The sequence below is a fragment of the Canis lupus genome, chromosome 20 (genome assembly GCF_003254725.2).
Source record: "Canis lupus dingo isolate Sandy chromosome 20, ASM325472v2, whole genome shotgun sequence".
Taxonomy (NCBI): domain Eukaryota; kingdom Metazoa; phylum Chordata; class Mammalia; order Carnivora; family Canidae; genus Canis; species Canis lupus.
The window spans coordinates 42,097,573-42,114,857 of NC_064262.1; the positions used below are offsets into that span (position 1 = coordinate 42,097,573).

Sequence of the window (17,285 nt, forward strand, 5' to 3'; positions counted from 1 at the left end):
ACTGTTGAGCAACACTACACTCCAGCCCAAAGAGGGGCTGCTCATTTGCATGTTATTTTGCATAACTTTTACATGCTGCCCAACTGCCAGCCTGTTGTGTGCTGTCCCCAGACCTCTTATCCTTGCCCCCTTCCTAGCCCTCCTTGGAGGAAGCCCCGCCCATTGCCCAGGCCTCCCTCTCCCTCCTGACAACTGGCCTCTCCCACTTCCCACTGCCACTGTCATGCACTTGCTCCTGGGGTTCCTGACCCTTCTGCCCACAAGGCCCAAACTCAGCCTCCTTGGCACAATCAGTCATTGGTGTGGGGCCTGTCTCCTGCATCCAGCCCCTCAGCTAGTACCCAAGGGGCCTCTTGAAATGTGGGGTGTGCCAAGTAGCAAGCACAGTGAGGGTGAAAGTGGGGACCTGCCTGAGCTGAGGTCCAGCTTGGTCAGGGGAACAGGAGGGAGACAAAGGCCCCCTCAAATAGGAGGGACAAGGCTCATTCACACAGCTTGTGCCATCCCAGGGTACAGACCCACCAGAGGCTTCCTATCCACAGGACTAGACCTTTCTTGGACAAAGGAACCCAGCATGAAGACTGGGCTGGAGCTCTGATGGACTCTACCCCAAACTTGTCCCATGACCTTGGCATGACCCTGCCTTGGTTTCCCCATCGGAGTGCTACAGGACTCCGACTAAATGATATCCAGGGTCACTCTGGCCCCCCTTCCTTCCTCACTAGCCACCTGCAGCCACTCCCCCCCCACTTGAGGCCCCCAGTTGAGCAGGGTCCACGGGGGAGGAGGGGGGCAGGTGGGTCTGAACCCCGGGGTCTGTGAGGAGAAAGGAAGGGCAGAAAGGGGGTGCTTCCCTGGGCGGGGCCTAGACCCACAACTGGGAAAACAGGTTTGCCAGCTGATGTCAGCTCTCTCAGCTGAGGGGAGGGGCTCGGTGGTTGAGAGAACCTTGTGGCTGGCCAACTCTGGGGTCTCTTAATACCCTCTACCAGTTCCTCTTCCTACCTTATCTTCCTTCTTCCCTCAAGCAAACACACAATGGGTCCCTAGTAGAGCTCAAAGGATCATAGCCACCACTCCCTGGGAGCCCAGCATGGAGGGGTGGGGACCTGTTCCGGGAGCAGGAGCAGGACCAAGTGGGCAGGAAGGCAGTGCTGGGAGGTTGGCCGAAGCTTCCGGTTCATACTCACATCCTGGATTTGTTTGCCAGGCCCTAGGCCGCCCCCTGACTCCTCAGGTTTCTAGGGCTACAACCAGCCGGCCTGTGCCCCAGATCTGCCCCGGTGAGGTGAGGAGCTGGAGGGGGAGAGGGAACTCAGAAATGAGTGCTAACCACCTCCTGAGGGAATGAGGGAGCTGACCATCTGCAGAGCTCAGCTAGAAGGGGCAGCGGGAGGCAACCATGCTATGCTGGAGGTCCAGTCCTGGGAGACGGTATCTAGATCTAGACAGCCTTCCCCCAGCAGCATGCCATCCAGCCTGAAGATCCATCATTAACCTCCCTCCGACTCACTACCTGGTTCAAGCCCCCTTCACCTGGTCACAGGTGAACAAGTTGAAGACCAAGAATCTGCCCACAGCCATAGAAGCAATCAGAGGCACGAGGGCCAGGGGCAGGTTTCCTTCTGAATCTTTTCCCTTCGCAGGGACCAACCCTTGGAGATGTAGACAGGAGGCCTGGGTGAAGGGACCCAATGGGGCCAGGGAAGAAGGACCCATATCAGCTACCCCTCTGCAGAGTCTAGGCCACCCTGAGGTCAGGGCTGGGCCAAATTTACAGATAGAGAAGTAGAGACCCAGAGGTGTAAAGAGCTTGCCTTGGGTCACACCAAAGAGGGACTCTACACATGCTGCCTCCTACCAGTGGCCTGGACCTCTCACCACCAAAGTGGACTCAAGAAGCTGTGGCCCTTATGGCCTGGATTCCAGGTCCCTAGGGCCCCAGATCCAGCCTGCAGTCCCAGGAGACAGTCGGTCAGCCTCTTCACAGAGGGCCAGCTGAATCTGGTCACGAACTTCCCCCTAGTGATGAGATCAGGGGCACACAATAGTCCATTGTGCCCAGGGCACACCTGAGCCAGGAGCAGGATGCCAGGCAGGTGCAGGGAGGGAGGCTGAGGCTAAGTGAAGAGGAGGGGGGCGTTACCCTAGGATCCCTCCTTGCTGTGAAAGCAGAAGGAAAGTGGGAGCCCATGGGCATAAGACAGAGTTTGGGGGACACCAAGTTCTCAGCCTCGACAGGACACCTGGGTCAGTCACTCCCTTCACCTTCTGAGGCCACATGAGGTTGTCTCTGAGACAGGACGGGGTGCTCAGGAGGAAAGGACCTTCCTCCATCTCTTTCAAACATCCCTCCTATCTCACCTCCCTTTCCCCTCCTTCTGCATCCAAGGCGAATCTTTTCTTCTGGCTGGACCCCCAGGCCCCCCAAGGGTGGGGTAGGGGCCTCCTCGGATCAGGGTCAGGGAGGAGTTCATCACTGCCAGCGCCCTGATGGGGAGCAGTCTGAGGCAGGCTCAAAGCGAATCCAAGCAGGGACGCCCCCTGCTTCTCACCCCCCTCCCCCGCCTGCCGGCACCCCCAACCCACTAGACCCTTCCGGCCAAGACCACCCAATAGGGCCGCGCCCTACAGGAGTCAAGCCCAAATGCAAACTAAGCCTTCCTGCCCCTCACCACCCTCCCAGCTTCTCATTTATTTTCCGAGCCTCAGTTTCTACATCTGTAAAAGGGGGAGGTCGTCTCGATCCGGGCCCCTCTCAGCATCGGGCGCGATCGAGGTTGCGCGGTCCCCACCCGAGAGGCTCTGGTGAGATGCACCCCCGCGGGGGTCATCCCCCAGGTGTAAGCGCCGGAGGCACCGGCGGGCCGGGGGCGGCGCACACGTGTGTGCCGAGCCCGAGTCCGCCCCGCGCGCGCGCGTCTACGCGGCCCCGGGAACGCGGGGCGCAGGTGCAGCGGGCGCGGGGCGCGCGGAGCCGGGGGCACAGCGGGAGCGGCGCGGGGCGGGCTCACCTGAGCGTAGTAGAGCAGCCACAGCTCGTACAGCCGCTCCGAGGCGGCCATGGCCCGGCCCGGCTCCGGCCCTGCTGCGCGCCACCTGCCGCCGCCGCCTCCTCCGCGCCGCCCGCCGGTTGCCCTCGGCCAGGCCCATGGGCGGAGGGCGTCACTCCGGGGCGGAGCGGCGCGGTACTACTCGGGGAAGTAGTGCTGGCCCCCGCCGCGCGGAGCCACCCGAGGCTGCACGCTCCTCCTCCTCGCGGCCAGCCGCCGCCCGGCTTCCTGCACTGAGCTGCCGCTACCGCCGCCCCGCCTCTCCCGGGACCGTGCAAAGGGCGGGGAGCCCGGAGGGAGGAGGAGCTTGAGGTCAGGGCGGCCCCGGAGGGCGCCCCGCAGTCCGGCTCTCGACAGCCCGCGTCTCTAACAGTGCCTCGGAAGAGCCACCCTGAGCCTCCTGGACGAGGGTCGGGGTCAGGTTTTCCAGAATCGCCCAAGGTCTAGATCCGCCCCGGACACAGCCCGTCTGGCAGGAGTTGCCACCCTTGGGGCAAGGATGGGGTCTCCGTCTCCGGGTTGGGGGGAAGGGGCTGCGGGCCGCGTTCAGATGGCCACAGTCCTTCCACAAATAATGATAGCAACCTCCCGACGACCACTTGTAGAGTTAACCACGTGCCTGGCGCTGTTCTCAGCGCTTTAATGGGGAGACCGATGTGCCACGTTTTTGCTCCTACTGTTTGTGGAGCACGATGGGGAACATCAGAGAGCAGCAGGACATGCCTGAAATAACTCTGAAGGCGCAGTGCCCTCCATCTGTCCCGCAGATCCCTGGGAGATTTAGGCAATCCTCATCTGTCCCCTCCAAGAAGCGTCCTAGATGCTCCAGTAGAGGCATCCTCCCCTCTAGGGCCCAGCACTTGTCCTTACATCTTTTGTTTCCTTTAACCTCAAGAGGTTAAAGGCAAGTGGATGTCTTATGCCTTTGTTTTACAGATGGAAAAAATGAGGCCCAAATGGGCCAAGTGGGAATCACTTGGGTAGGCAGGGACAGCGTGGACAGGGATGGAGGCCTGACTGACTCTATGCTGGGCCACTGCCACCATCACCCTTGCCTCGCCCCACCAGCCTGCCTGGGAGGTGAGGTTCCCTCTGATGTTGGGCAGGGGTCAGGCCCTTTGTTGGAGTTGGGGAGAAGTTTGTGGAGCCCAGAATGATACTATGGGGTAGAGAAACTGGAGCATGGAGGCCCCCAGACCTTGAGTGGCCAAGAGAAGACAGCCTCTCTCCCCATCCCCATCCTTTTCCGTCGTCCTGATTTCTTCTGGGGCAGCCCCTCCACTCTGGCCTTTTTTTCCTGTCCTGTCCATCCTACCTGTGAGCTGACATTTCTTGAGCACCTACTACCTGTATACTAGGTACTGCCTGTGAACCTGGTACAGGTTCTGGCAAGTTACCCCTCCAGATGCAGGGGAACAGGGCACCAAAAGTCCCCCACTAGTGAGTTCAAGAGAGTCATTTTGGAGGGGCTGGACAGAGATCTTGTGGCACAGGGCCCTCTGAAGGGGATTGGGCATCCACCTGCTACCACCCTGGGAAGAGAGGCCCCCCAAACAAGGAAATAGTCTTGTTGAGAGGCAAGTCATGGCATGTGTTGGGGGAAGGGAGGCATGGATTCTGTATGGCTTTGGGGACCTGTCAGAAGGTCTTAACTTCAGCCAAAGTGGTCTCCTGGTTGTTGCGGAGTGGGCTGGGTCACGCAGGAAAGAAGACCCTGGCAGCTCCTGCTGGGGAGCAGTGTACCTCTTGGCCACCTGTTGCAGTCAAGGCCATATCAACTCTCACTAGTTCTCAGGAACTAAGCTCAGGGGGTCCCTGGGGACCCTTGGGCCCAGGTTCGGTGTTTGTTGTTCTCCAGGTTAGGTAGTCTGACTCTGAGTACTTTGCTGCTTTGGGGGACTTGGAAGTGGGAAGGGATCATCCATGAGCCTGGAGGAAATGGCCATCGAGCCAAGCCCTGCACCGCGCAGGCTTTATCTGAGCTGAGAGCAGACATTAGGGTCTACGGGCCCGTGACAAGAGCAGCCAGGAAGTCACTGATGGAGAGGAAGAGGCAGATCTCGTATTAAACTGGGATCGGAGTGGAGGGTCAGTAAAGACTTCTTGAAGGCACTCAGGCCTTGAAGAATCGGGACAAGGGGGCAGCGCCTTCCAGGTGGCTCATAGGGAGTGAGATGTGTTTGCGGCTTGCTTAGGCCGAAGTAGAGCGATCGACGCGCTCTATCCTCCTTCATTCAGGTCTGACTCCACTTGCCGCTTTCTCACCGATTGGCATTGGACGAATCGAGCCTTACGGCCTCTCTCTTTACCTTGCCCTCCCCCCAACAGGCGAGGCGAGTTACGGAGAAAGGTGGGGCGGGCCCTCCCGTAGAAACTCAGTGCTTATTGGCTGTCAGGACTTCCTGTTCTCCCGTTCTCGTCCCCGGATTGGCCGCCAGAGGTACATCCACTCCCTGGGCCTGCGCGCTGCAGGACGAGAGAAGAGGAGGGTGGGCAACATGGCGGCTACTGCGGCTGGTGTGGGCCGGCTAGAGGAAGAGGCGTTGCGGAGAAAGGAACGGCTGAAAGCCCTACGGGAAAAAACTGGACGCAAGGTGAGGAGCGCAGAGTGAGGGCCGTGGTTGAGGTAGTCGGTGTTCGGATCCAGAACAGGGACTACAGGACGGGGGGACCACTAGGAAAAGGCAGCTGCTGAGGACGCGCATGCGCGCGCGTTGGCGCTTGCGCGAGGAGTCGGATCCCGCCCACCAAGTCTGGTGTTGGCTGGCTGGGATTCTTTTGGCGCTGGGTGCCATCGCCGCGCATGCGCGGAGCGGGGAGGGCCGTGGTCCACGCGCTACGCGCTTTCTGGCTACTGTTCGGTGTTTCCCTTGTGCGTCTCCAGGGCAACTTCTAAGTTTGAGATGTTCATTGAATTCGCCTTGGTTTTTTTTTTTTTCTTTACGCGTACGAGCGCCCTGAATCATCCCCTTTTCTCACGATCCCGCCGGCCTTCCAACCTGGTGAAATTAAGTGCATCTGGCAGGTTGGCAGATTCCTCCCCTTTCCGCCGGCGTGTCTTGGGCAGGGCAGTCGGGGACTGTGCCCTGGGCCCCGTCTGCAGTCGTTGAGTACGAAAGTCAGGGTGCACGTCAGGGAAAGAGGAGGGCTCTTAGTTCTTTCCAGGCTGCTTCTCTGGGGATGGACCTCCTGGTCCCCTTAGTGACCGAACTTGGAAGCATCTTCCTCTCTTCCGTTAGACGCCAGATGGTCCGAAGATTCCCTTTCCGCTTTGTTGATCTTCCCGAGCAATCCGCAAGAAGGAGAATCCTGAGGTTCATTACCCGTGTGCAAACCTTGGCCCCGCCACTTGGGGCGGTGGGCCTCGGGACGCAGTGCTTCAGCTTGAGCCCGCCTTCCCGTCCTCGGTGGGGCATAACAACCCCTCTGTATTCCCGCTGGGTTACTTTGACATCTGACGGGATCATCTGTATGAAAGAGCTCTAGAGACCTCAGAGGGTGGACGCTGTCAGTTCTGTTGTTGGATGAGCAAAACCCCTCAATCCTACAAAATACAAAGGATGGGAAATATCCAGACCTTTGATAGATGGGGGAAATGGAACTCAAGTTTTCAACTTTAAAGAGGCTGGTCAGTCTGACCTGTTTCCTTTCTGCATGGCGGCCCTGTGGGAAAGTGAAAGGGGAAGTAGTAGCGAGTGAAAGCTAGCCAGATTGGCTTTGGCTTTTGTTGGCCGCTTGTTGGCCCGTCAGACGGTTATGTTTGAAAACTGCCTCGCCTAGGGAAGCTTCAAGCCTCCACCTTCAAGTGGCTCTCCAGCTTGTGCTGTTGGCTTGGGTTTGGGGCCCAGATTACTGGGACTGGGCTTGAGGTCAGAATACAAAGGACAACATAGCATCCTCAGGGCCCATTGCCATGGAAGGATGCCCAGGTCATCAGGAGAACGGGCCTTTAAAGAAGGATTCTCTCAGTGGGCTGGGAAAAATAGGGCCTGATGGTTATTTTTTGTTGTTGTTTCTTTTTTTTTTTTTTTTAATTGTGGCAGAATATATGTAATACAAAGTTTACCATTTGAAACAAGTTCATAATGTTATATGACTGTACAACTATGTCCAGAGATTTTTCATCATCCCAAATGTAAACTCTGTATCCATTAAACAATAACTCCCCATTCCCCTCTCAGCCCAGACCCTGACAACCCCCAATCTATTGACTATTTAGGTATCTTATATAAGTATAATCATATAGTATTTGACTTTCTTTGGCTGGTTTATTTCACTCACATAACATTTTTTTTTAAAGATTTTATTTACTTAATCATGAGGGGGGCGGTGGCAGAGACATAGGCAGAGGGAGAAGCAGGCTCCATGCAGAGAGCTGGATGCGGGACTCCATCCTGGGTCTCTAGGATCACGCCCTGGGCCAAAGGCAGTGCCAAACCACTGAGCCACCAGGGCTGCCCCAGCATAACATTTTTAAGGTTTATCCATGTTGTAGCATATGTGAAATTTTATTCTTTTTTTTTTTTTCATGAGAGACACAGAGAGAGAGGCAGAAACACAGGCAGAGGGAGAAGCAGGCTCCATGCAGGGAGCCTGATGTGGGACTCGATCCCAGGACCGTGGGATCATGCCCTGAGCCGAAGGCGGATGCTCAACTGCTGAGCCACCCAGGCGTCCCAATTTTATTCCTTTTAAACCTGAATAATACTCCTTTGTACTATACCACAATTTGTTTAGCCATTCATTTTGGGTTGCTTCTAACTTTTGGCTGTTATGAATAATGAGTGTATAAATATCTGTTTGAGCCTCTCTTTTCAGTTCTTTTGGGTATGTACCAAGAAGTGGAGTTTTTGGATTATATAAGCAGTTCTGTGTTTAACGTTTTAGGGAACTGCCATGCTGTTTTCCTTAGCAGCTGCATCATTTCACATTTCCAGCAGTAGTACACACGGATTCCAGTTTTTCCATGTCCTCACCAACACTTGTTATTTTCTGTTTTGTTGATATTAGCCATCCTATTGGGTGTGAAATGGTACCACATTGTAGTTTTGATATACATTTCTGTAATGATTATGTAATTATGTAATGTGAGTGATGTTGAAAATCTTCTCATGTGCCTATGGCTATCTATATATCTTTAGAGAAATGTCCATTCAGATTCTTGGCCCATTTTTTAAAAAGATTTGAAAGGAAGTGGGAGGGAGAAGGGGAGAGGGAGAGTCTTCAAGCAGGCTCCCCACTGAGCCTCCCCCCATGGGGCTCCATCTCATGACTTGAGCTGAAACCAGAGTCAGATGCTTAATGGACCAAGCCACCCGGGCGCCCTTTTGCCCATTTTTAAATTGACTTTTGTTGTTGCTGTTGAGTTGTAGAAGTTCTTAATATATTCTGAATACTAACCCCATATTAGATATGGGATTTGCAAATATTTTCTCCCAATTCCAGAGTTGTCTTTTCACATTCCCAGTAATGCCATTTGATGCACAAAGTTCTTAAATTTGATAAAGTCCAATTTATTTTTTTCTTTTGTTGATCCTGCTTTTGGTGTCATACCTAATGAACCATTATCAAATTTTGGATCCTGAAGCTTTTCTTTTATTTTCTTTTAAGAGTTTTTAGTTTTAGTTCTTATACTTAGGTTTTTGATCTATTCTGAGTTATTTTTATGTAGAGCATAATGTAAACATCTAATAGTCTTTTGCATGCAAATATCCACCTTTCCCAGTACCATTTGTTGAAATGACTGTCCTTTCCTCCTTTCCCTATCGAATGGTCTTGGTATCCCCACTGAAATCATTTGACCATATGTGCAAAAGTTTATTTCGGGACTCTATTCCATTCTATTGGTTTATATGTCTGTCATTATACCACTACCATACTGTTTTGATTACTATAGCTTGTAGTAAGTTTTTTTTTTTTTTTTTTTTTTTAAGATTTTATTTATTTATTCATGAGAGACACAGAAAGAGAGGCAGAGACGCGGGCAGAGGGAGGAAAAGTAGGCTCCATGCAAGGAGCCTGATGCAGGACTCGATACTGGAAATCCGGGATCATGCCCTGAGCCAAAGGCAAACACTCAACCACTGAGCCACCCATGCATCCCACTTGTAGTAAGTTTTGAAGTCAGGAAGTATGAATCTCTTTCAAGATTGTTTTGGCTTTTTGGGATCCTTGAGATTCCATATGATTTTTATTTATTTTATTTATTTTTAAGATTTTATTTATTTATTCATGAGAGACACACAGAGAGAGGCAGAGACACAGGCAGAGGGAAAAGCAGGCTCCATCAGGGAGCCCGACATGGGACTCGACCCCTGGGCTGAAGGCAGTGCTAAACCGCTGAGCCACCTGGGCTGCCCTCCATATGAATTTTAGAATGGATTTTTCTATTTGTGCAAAAAACACCATTGGGATTTTGATACAAATTACATTGAATCTATAAATCATTTTGGAGAGTGTTGCCATCCTAATATGAAGTCTTTCAATCCATGAGCATGTGATGTCTTTCTGTTTTTTTAAGTTGTTAATTTTTATTTAAGTCTTTAATTTTTTTCATCAGTATTCTTTAGTTTTCATCATACAAGTCTCTAGCTCATTGGTGAAATCTATTCCTAAGTGTTTTATTCTTTCTGATGTTGTTGTAAATGAGATTGTTTTCTTAATTTATTTGTTCAGATTGTACATTGCTAGTGTATATAGAAATGCTGCTGATTTTTTTGATTTACAAAAGTGGCATCGTGCAACTTTGCTGAATTTGTGTATTATTCTAACAGTTTTTTTGTGGTCTCTAGACTTTTCTGCATAAAAAATCATCGTCTGTGAACAGAGACAATTTTACTTCCATCCCAATTTGGATGTCTTGTATTTCTTTTTCTTGCCTGATTGCTTTGGCTGGAACTTGGGTATCATGTTGGCTAGAACTTGTGAAAGCAGTCATCTTTGTTTTGTTCCTTATCATGGAAGAGCTTTCAGTCTTTCACCATTGGGTGTGACATTCACTGAGTTTTTCAAATATGGCCATTGTCTTGTTGTTCCTTCTATTCTTAGTTGTGGTGTGTTTTTCACGAAAGAGAGCTGAATTTTGTCACATGCCTTTTCTTCATCAATTGAGATGGTTGTATGATACCGCCCCCCCCGTTTATTCTATTATTCTATTGCATTAATTGGTTTTTGTATGTTGAGCCATTTTTGCATTGTAGGGATCCCTTGGTCCTTGCTGGATTCGGTTTGTTAGTATTTTGTTGAGGATTTTTGCATTCGTGTTCATGATGAATATGAGTTTGTAGTTTTCTTTCTTTCTTTTTTATTTTTAAATAAATGATGGAATGTGGTGTGGCTTTTTGTTTGTTTGTTTTGTTGTTGTTGTTGAGAGAGCTAGAGAGAGCACCAGCAGAGAGAGGGAGGGAGAAGCAGACTTCCTCCTGACACAGGACTCTATCCCAGGACCCAGGGATCATAACCTGAGCTGAAGGCAGATGCTTAACTGACCCGGGTGCCCCAAATTTGTAGTTTCCTTGTAGTGTGTGTGGCTTTGGAATCAAGGTAATACTGAACTCATAAAATGAGTTAGGTAGTATTCCTTTCTCTTCAATTTTTTGGAGGAGTTTGAAAAGGATTGGTGTTATTTCTACTTTAAACGTTCAGTAGAATTCACTGGTAAAACTATCTGGTCCTGGGCTTTTCTTTGTTGGGGTCTTTTGATTACTTATTCAGTTTCCTTATTATAGATGCATTCAGAATTTTTATTTCTTCATGAGTCAGTTTAGGTACATTGTGTATTTCTAGGAATTTTCCTATTTTATCTAGATTTTCCAATTTGTTGGTATACTGATTGCTACTTTAATTGGGTTTGATCTTCATGGTTCTGGCTTCAGAAAGCTCTTGGACATGAACTCATTTCTAAAAAATGTGAAGTTGGAAATCACATGGCTTCTATCTTGGACTAGAGAGTTCACTGGCCTTTGGAGTTTCCTTTCATTCTTTTTAAGGAAGAGTTATTGTGAAGCCACGTTCTTGACGCCATTGGAAGCCTTTTCCTTTCCTGGTGCATCTTTCCTATCCAGGAGCTCCTGATTTTTGTACCCTCTCTTGTCCTTTTCTTGCAAAGAGGAAGTTAGAATTTTTTGTTGACTCTTCAGTTTCTAGGCTGTGGTGTCGGTGGATCACTGGCAGGTGATGAAGTGTTGTTTGGCTTGATTCAAAATGGGTTATTAGAGCTGGTAATTCATCCCTTCAGCAGATGTGTACTGGGTACGTCCTCTGTACCAGTCATTAGGCACTGGAGGTACAGCAGTGAACAGAGCAGATGGAAGTCTCTGCGCTAAGCAGCTTGCATTTAGCTGGAGAGACACCTGCAGCATTAGATAGAGAAGGGCAAGGAGAAAAGGAAAGAAGGAAAGAGAGATGGAGAGTACATAATGCTCCTCTTTTTCTCTGTGGCTCATAACGGTTTAATTCTCTTTATTAAAGACAACAGTGTTTTCAGATTTGTCATGGAAATGGTGCCAGTTGCTTGCTTTATCTTATCTAGGCTTGATGACAACTCTGAAAAGAAGGAAGGAGGAGGGTTAATTGATAGGTGGAAGCACTGAGGCTAATTAATGTGAGGTGGTTTGCCTAAGGTCACACAGCTGGGAGATATCCCCAAGTGAGTGTTAGGAGAGGCCATGGGAACAGGTGGTGTTTCTCTTTACTCACTGACTTGGACTGGTTGCCCAGATGCAAGGTAGGGGCGGCTGGAGACACTTCATTGTATACTTTCTAATACCTTTTGGTTTTGTGAATTACACTCTCAAAACAAACAAATAAAAACACGAAGCAAAACAAAAAAACCCCTCAAAACCCACAATGGTAGAAAAAGAATATAGGCCCCACGTTCAGGCTGCTCTGCTGTGCATGTCTTAATTATCTCTGGATCCTGATTCTGGTCCTCCTTCCCCCGATGAGGATGGGGATACCCTTATTTCCCACAGTTTTGTTTTTTTAATGATAAACATAAACATAAAACTTCCCATTTAAGCATTTTTCAGAGGCGTTAGTATATTCACAATGGTGTACAACCATCACCACTATTTCCAAAACTTTCTCATCACACTAAACAGAAACTCTACCCTCATTAAGCAGTGACTCCCTGTTAATCACACCCCAGCCCCTTATCTATTTGTATCTCTATCAATTTGCCTATTTAAAGTACCTCATCTAAGTGGAATCTTACAATATTTGTCCTTTTGTGTTTCTCTGACTTCACTTAGCATAAGCATAAGTTTTCAGGGTTATCCATGTTCTACCCTGTAAGGGAATTTCATTCCTTTTTAAGGCTGAATTGTATTTCCATTGTATGTATATACCATACACAGTGGATATTTATTCATTAATTTGTTGATGGACACCTTTTGGCTACTGTGACTAATGCTGTCATTGGCATATTGGTGTACCTATTGGCTTATAAGTATTATCTGAGCCCCTGTTTTCAGTTCTTTTGGGTATATGCCAAAGCAGTGGAATTGCTGGATCATATAGCAATTCTATGTTTAACTTTTGGAGGAACTATCAAACTGTTTGCCACAGATACTGCACATTTTCCACTACCACCAGCAATACACTAGGATTCCAATTCCCCTACATCCTTGCCCAACATTTATTTTTCTTTTTTTTAGAAAATTTTGTTTAGATTTTATTTATTTATTTATTTGCCAGAGAGAGAGAGAGAGAGCACAAGCAGGGGCAGCAGCAGAAGGAGAGGGAGAAGCAGACTCTGCTCAGCAGGGAGCCCAATGTGGGGCTCTATCCCAGGGCCCTGGAATCATGACCTGAGCCAAAGGCAGACGCTTAACCCACTGAGCCACCCAGGCATCCCTTTAAAAAATTATAGGATAGGGGCAGCTGAGTGATTCAGTTGGTTAAGCATCCAACTCTGATTTCAGCTCAGGTCTTGATCTCAGGGTTGTGGATTCAAACCTGCATCAGGCTCCATGCTAGATGGAGCCTACTTAAAAACAAATTATGGGGTGTAAAGTTGATCTGGCTGCAACATTTGTCACCACATTGATAGTCAAGTTTGATTTGGCTAATCTGGCTGGCTAGGTGGGTGTTTCTTTCCTCACCACTCCACAAGCATCCCTTGTGAAGCGAAGCTGTGCGCTTGGTTAAAGAGAATGACCTTCCCCAATAGAGGAGGACCGTTTTTCCATCAAGGGTATAGGAGTAGCTGCGCTCCCCTGCTAGAACCTCCAAACAAGCTCTCAAGGTCCACATGTAGAATGTAGGGTAGTCAAGCTTCCAAGATTCCAAACACATCCACGTGAGGTGCTGCATGTGGCAGTCTGCCTTTCTTTAAAAAAAAAAAAAAAAAAGAATTACAGCTATCCCAGTAGGTGTGAAGTGGTATCTCATTGGGGTTTTGATTTGCATTTCCCTGATGATATGTGCTGTTGGGCATCTAATTGGGTGCTTATTTGCCATTAGTATACGTTCTTTGGAGAAAGATTTCTTCATATCCTTGGCCCATTTTTCCATAGGGTCATTTGTCTTTCTGTTGAGTTGTTGAATTCTTCATATATTCTGGATATTAAACCATTGTTAAATATGGGACTTCCAAGTATCCCCCCCCCCATTCTGTGGGTTGTCTTTTCATTCTCTTGGTAGTGTTCTTTGATGCACAAAAGTTTTTGTTTGTCATTTTTTTGAAAAGATTTTATTTATTTATTTATTTATTTATTTATTTATTTATTTATTTATTTATTTGACAGAGACAGAGCACAAGTGGGGGGAACAGGAGAAGAAGAAGCAGGTTCCTTGCTGAGCAGGGAACCCAATGCGGGGACTCGATCCCAGGACCCTGGGATCATAACCTGAGCTGAAGGTAGACACTTAACCGACTGAGCCACCCAGGCACCCTAATGCACAAAAGTTTTTAAATTTTGGTGAAGCCCAAGTTTGCTGTTTTCTTAGAAGAGTACTTTTCGCATAATATTTAATCTCTGCAGTTCCTGAGTGATGTTTCTGTTAGGGTCAATGCCTGAGAAAGTTAGTCAAAGGCCTCAAGTTCATGTTACTTTTCCAGCCCAGGGATTTCTTGGGAGACCTATATGTGACTGGTGAGACTAGAGAGGAAGTAAGAGCGGCCTGCTGCAGGCAGACAAGGGAGCAAAGGGTTCCCTCCCTTGGGGGGCGGGAGTGGCTCCCCACTTTTAGCTCAGTCATCTGATGTGAAGATGAGACCCCTGTAGGATGGGCTTTAGGATCCGGCACTTTCTCAGCCTGCTCCTGCTGCTGGAGAGTAACTGCCCCAAGCGGATGGGCCCCTAGCACTCACTGGCAGGTCCCTCACTGATACCTACCTTGCACATTTTTTTCCTGGAGACATCAAGATTTCATGCCTGGGTTGATTTCACTCGTGGTGTTAGCTTCCTCTCCTCCCCGCACTGGACTCTGAACTGATTTAGTGATAGTATGGAGGAGCCGATACTGACATTGTGACAAATGGAGACAAGATCAGGGCGGTAAGGTTTCCGCATATTATTCTGTAGTAAAGTTTGGTTGTATCTGTGCAACTGGCAGTCTTACAGAGTACTTCCTCGCCAGCCCACCTGACTGAATCCTGAGGGGGCAAGCCAAAGGGTTCAGAGGAGCTGGGATGCCCAAGGTCAAGGGACCTAAGTGACTTCTGGAATGCAGCATGCAACCCCCCCCAGAAGAGTGGGATTCTCTTCAGGGTGCAGCAGTGTCTGTAGGTCAGCCAGCCCAGGATGACAGGTGGGAAGAATGCTGTACTGCTGGTGGTCATTTCCTGGGAAAGCCAGGATAGGTCTAGGGACACTTCACAAGAAGGCAGAGTGGAATTTAGGCCAAACCATGGACGATGGGACTGAGAAGCAAATATTAAAGTAGCTGGAAAAGTATTCCAGGGGAGCAGTTGTGAGGTGGGAACATTCGGTGGGTACAGAGGGGACAGTCGGGATGCGCCAGAGGGTTTGACAGCAAGCAATTGGCAGTGTTAGGGGTAGGGTTCTGTGATAAGATCTGAAAGTGCTGCTGGGTACTTTGGTGGCCAGCTCTGCAGAAGCTCGGGCTTCCAGCCAGGAGGGCAGCCACCTACATTTCTTTTCTCTTTCTTTTTTTTTTTTTTTAAGATTTTATTTATTCATGAGAGACAGAGAGAGAGGCAGAGACACAGGCAGAGGGAGAAGCAGGCTCCATGCAGGGAGCCCGACATGGGACTCATTCCCAGGTCTCTAGGTTCAGGCCCTGGGCCGAAGGCAGGCACTCAACAGCTGAGCCACCCAGGGATCCCCGTCACCTACATTTCTATACTGTATTTGAACTTCATTTCTTGGTGCTTTTCCAGAAGTTCCAAACTGAGTGAGTAGGTGAACCATTCCAGGCTGTGTAGATGAAGCTCTGTGGCACTCTCTACCATGCTATCCAGTAGGCAACGGCCACATCATCCTTCTCTGACCTCTACTCAGAGTAGCCAGAAGGAGGTTCCTAAAGATTGTTAACTTGGCACAAACACTCGTGCACGGCTCTCTGCTTTCATAAGCATTTAGCCTGCATGGGGCTGTCTCTTTGTGCCCTGGGACGGAGAGGCTGGTTGTCCAACAGGCCAGCCCCTCGGGGGTTGCACACAAGCTCAGGAGCAAGGTCTGGCTGTCATCTCCCAGGCTCTGCGGCAGTTCCTATTTCTCACCTGGCTCTAGGGACCAGGGCAGTGCTGGGCAGTGGCACCTGGTGCAGTGATGGCAGTGTTCTTCTCCCTTGAGTATGTGTTGTCCAGAACCACAACTAGTAGCCACATGTGGCTCTTGAGGCCTTGAAATGTGACCAACGTGGTGTTTTATTTTATTCAGTTTTAATTACTTTATATTTAAACAGCCACACTTGACTTAGGGTTGCCTTTTTGGACAGTGTGTCTCTGGAGAACTTGCTCCCTTGTAAGAGACCGTGTCTCTCTCTGGCTAAACTCTCATTTATTGAGATTTATGAGGCAGAGAGTAGGTGGAAACCCAGATGACTGTGAGCTCAGCTTTGGGGAACCGAGGGCTTTGAAGTAGGCAGTCTTCATGGCCGTTGTCTCCAGCAGATGCTTATTTTCTGCCCTTCGGTGTGTGTATCCAATGGAGTTAAATGCTAACACTGCACAGTCAAGAAACGGGCAGTCTGGAAAGTGAGGGTGAGCTCATTGATAATCTTGGACTTGGGTGCACCAGGGATGGTCTTGGCTATTGTGGGCTGAAGGTGGAAGGGGGCACTAGAGGGAAGGGCTGGCCACTGTTGGGGAGACAGAGGGGGAAGGGCAGTGAGATGTGGGGAGGTGGCAGTAGTGAAGAGCCCAGTATTTTGGGTGAGGAGTCAGACTTGTCTGTGCCCTACTCATCCCTCAGGAAATTGCTTCTGACTTGGGCTTGTGTGGCTATATCCCCAGGCGTAACAGCCTGAAGGGTAAGTCAGTAGAGGAGTCCCTGCCTCCATGTTGACAGCCTTTTAGAGATCGGCTGTCATAACATTTACATGGGATTTTGTGACGGGATCTCATGATTTGCTCAATCCAGAAGCAGGCCTTTGAGGTAGGTTTAAAACCATTTATCCCTGTTTAGTAGACCAGGAAGCCCTGGCTGGCAGGACCTCTCATGGCTGTGCTTTGGGATGTTGCTGACCCTAGGATGTTCCTTAAGCCCTGGCCCTGTATCCTTCACTTGTCACTCCCAGGTGCTTGGGAAGAAGTAGCCCGCTGGATGAAGTCTCCCTATCACACACAGAAACTGCTATCAGGCTGCTTGGGGATGCTGGCTGGCATAATGGAGAGCATGGTCTTTGGAGCCAGATGGATCTGGTTTAAATCTCAGCTCCATTCATCACATCTGTGGGACCCAGAGTGGATCTTTAAAACTTTGTGCTTCCTGGGCAGCCCCGGTGGCACAGTGGTTTGGCACCGCCTGCAGCCTGGGGTGTGATCCTGGAGACCCGGGATCGAGTCCCACGTCGGGCTTCCTGTAGGAAGCCTGCTTCTCCCTCTGCCTGTGTCTCTGCCTCTCTCTGTGTGTGTCTCTATGAATAGGTAAACAAAATCTTTAAAATAAAATAAAATAAAACTTTGTGCTTCCTTAGCTTTGTCTGTAAAATCGAGACATGGCTCCTGACCTCATCAGTAGCTGAAAGAACAGAGAAGGATGCCTGTGAAGTGGCTAGTTCAAGGTCTTGCCCATGGGCCTTTTATAAATGTGTGTGTATCTT

At 49.5% G+C, this 17,285-nt stretch overlaps 2 protein-coding genes across 7 annotated transcripts in view; one reads left to right on the forward strand and one right to left on the reverse strand.

Annotated features, from left to right (window-relative positions):
- NBEAL2 (neurobeachin like 2) overlaps positions 1–3,422 on the reverse strand; it is a 29,502-nt gene extending 26,080 nt beyond the window's left edge. For 3 of the 6 annotated variants that reach the window (XM_025458308.3, XM_025458307.3, XM_025458304.3), the window contains exon 1: positions 3,015–3,414. In XM_025458308.3, coding sequence (XP_025314093.1) covers positions 3,015–3,065 — 51 coding nt within the window. In that variant the 5' untranslated portion in view covers positions 3,066–3,414. Of the gene's footprint in view, positions 1–3,014 lie in introns of all 6 variants that reach the window. The other 3 variants (XR_004807494.2, XM_025458303.3, XM_025458309.3) reach the window with 3 other exon arrangements.
- Positions 3,423–5,489: 2,067 nt separating this feature from the next.
- Positions 5,490–17,285, forward strand: part of CCDC12 (coiled-coil domain containing 12) — a 54,696-nt gene continuing 42,900 nt past the window's right edge. The window contains exon 1 of the mRNA XM_025458316.3: positions 5,490–5,647. Within this exon, the coding sequence (XP_025314101.1) occupies positions 5,552–5,647 (96 nt within the window). The 5' untranslated portion in view covers positions 5,490–5,551. The remainder of the gene's footprint in view (positions 5,648–17,285) is intronic.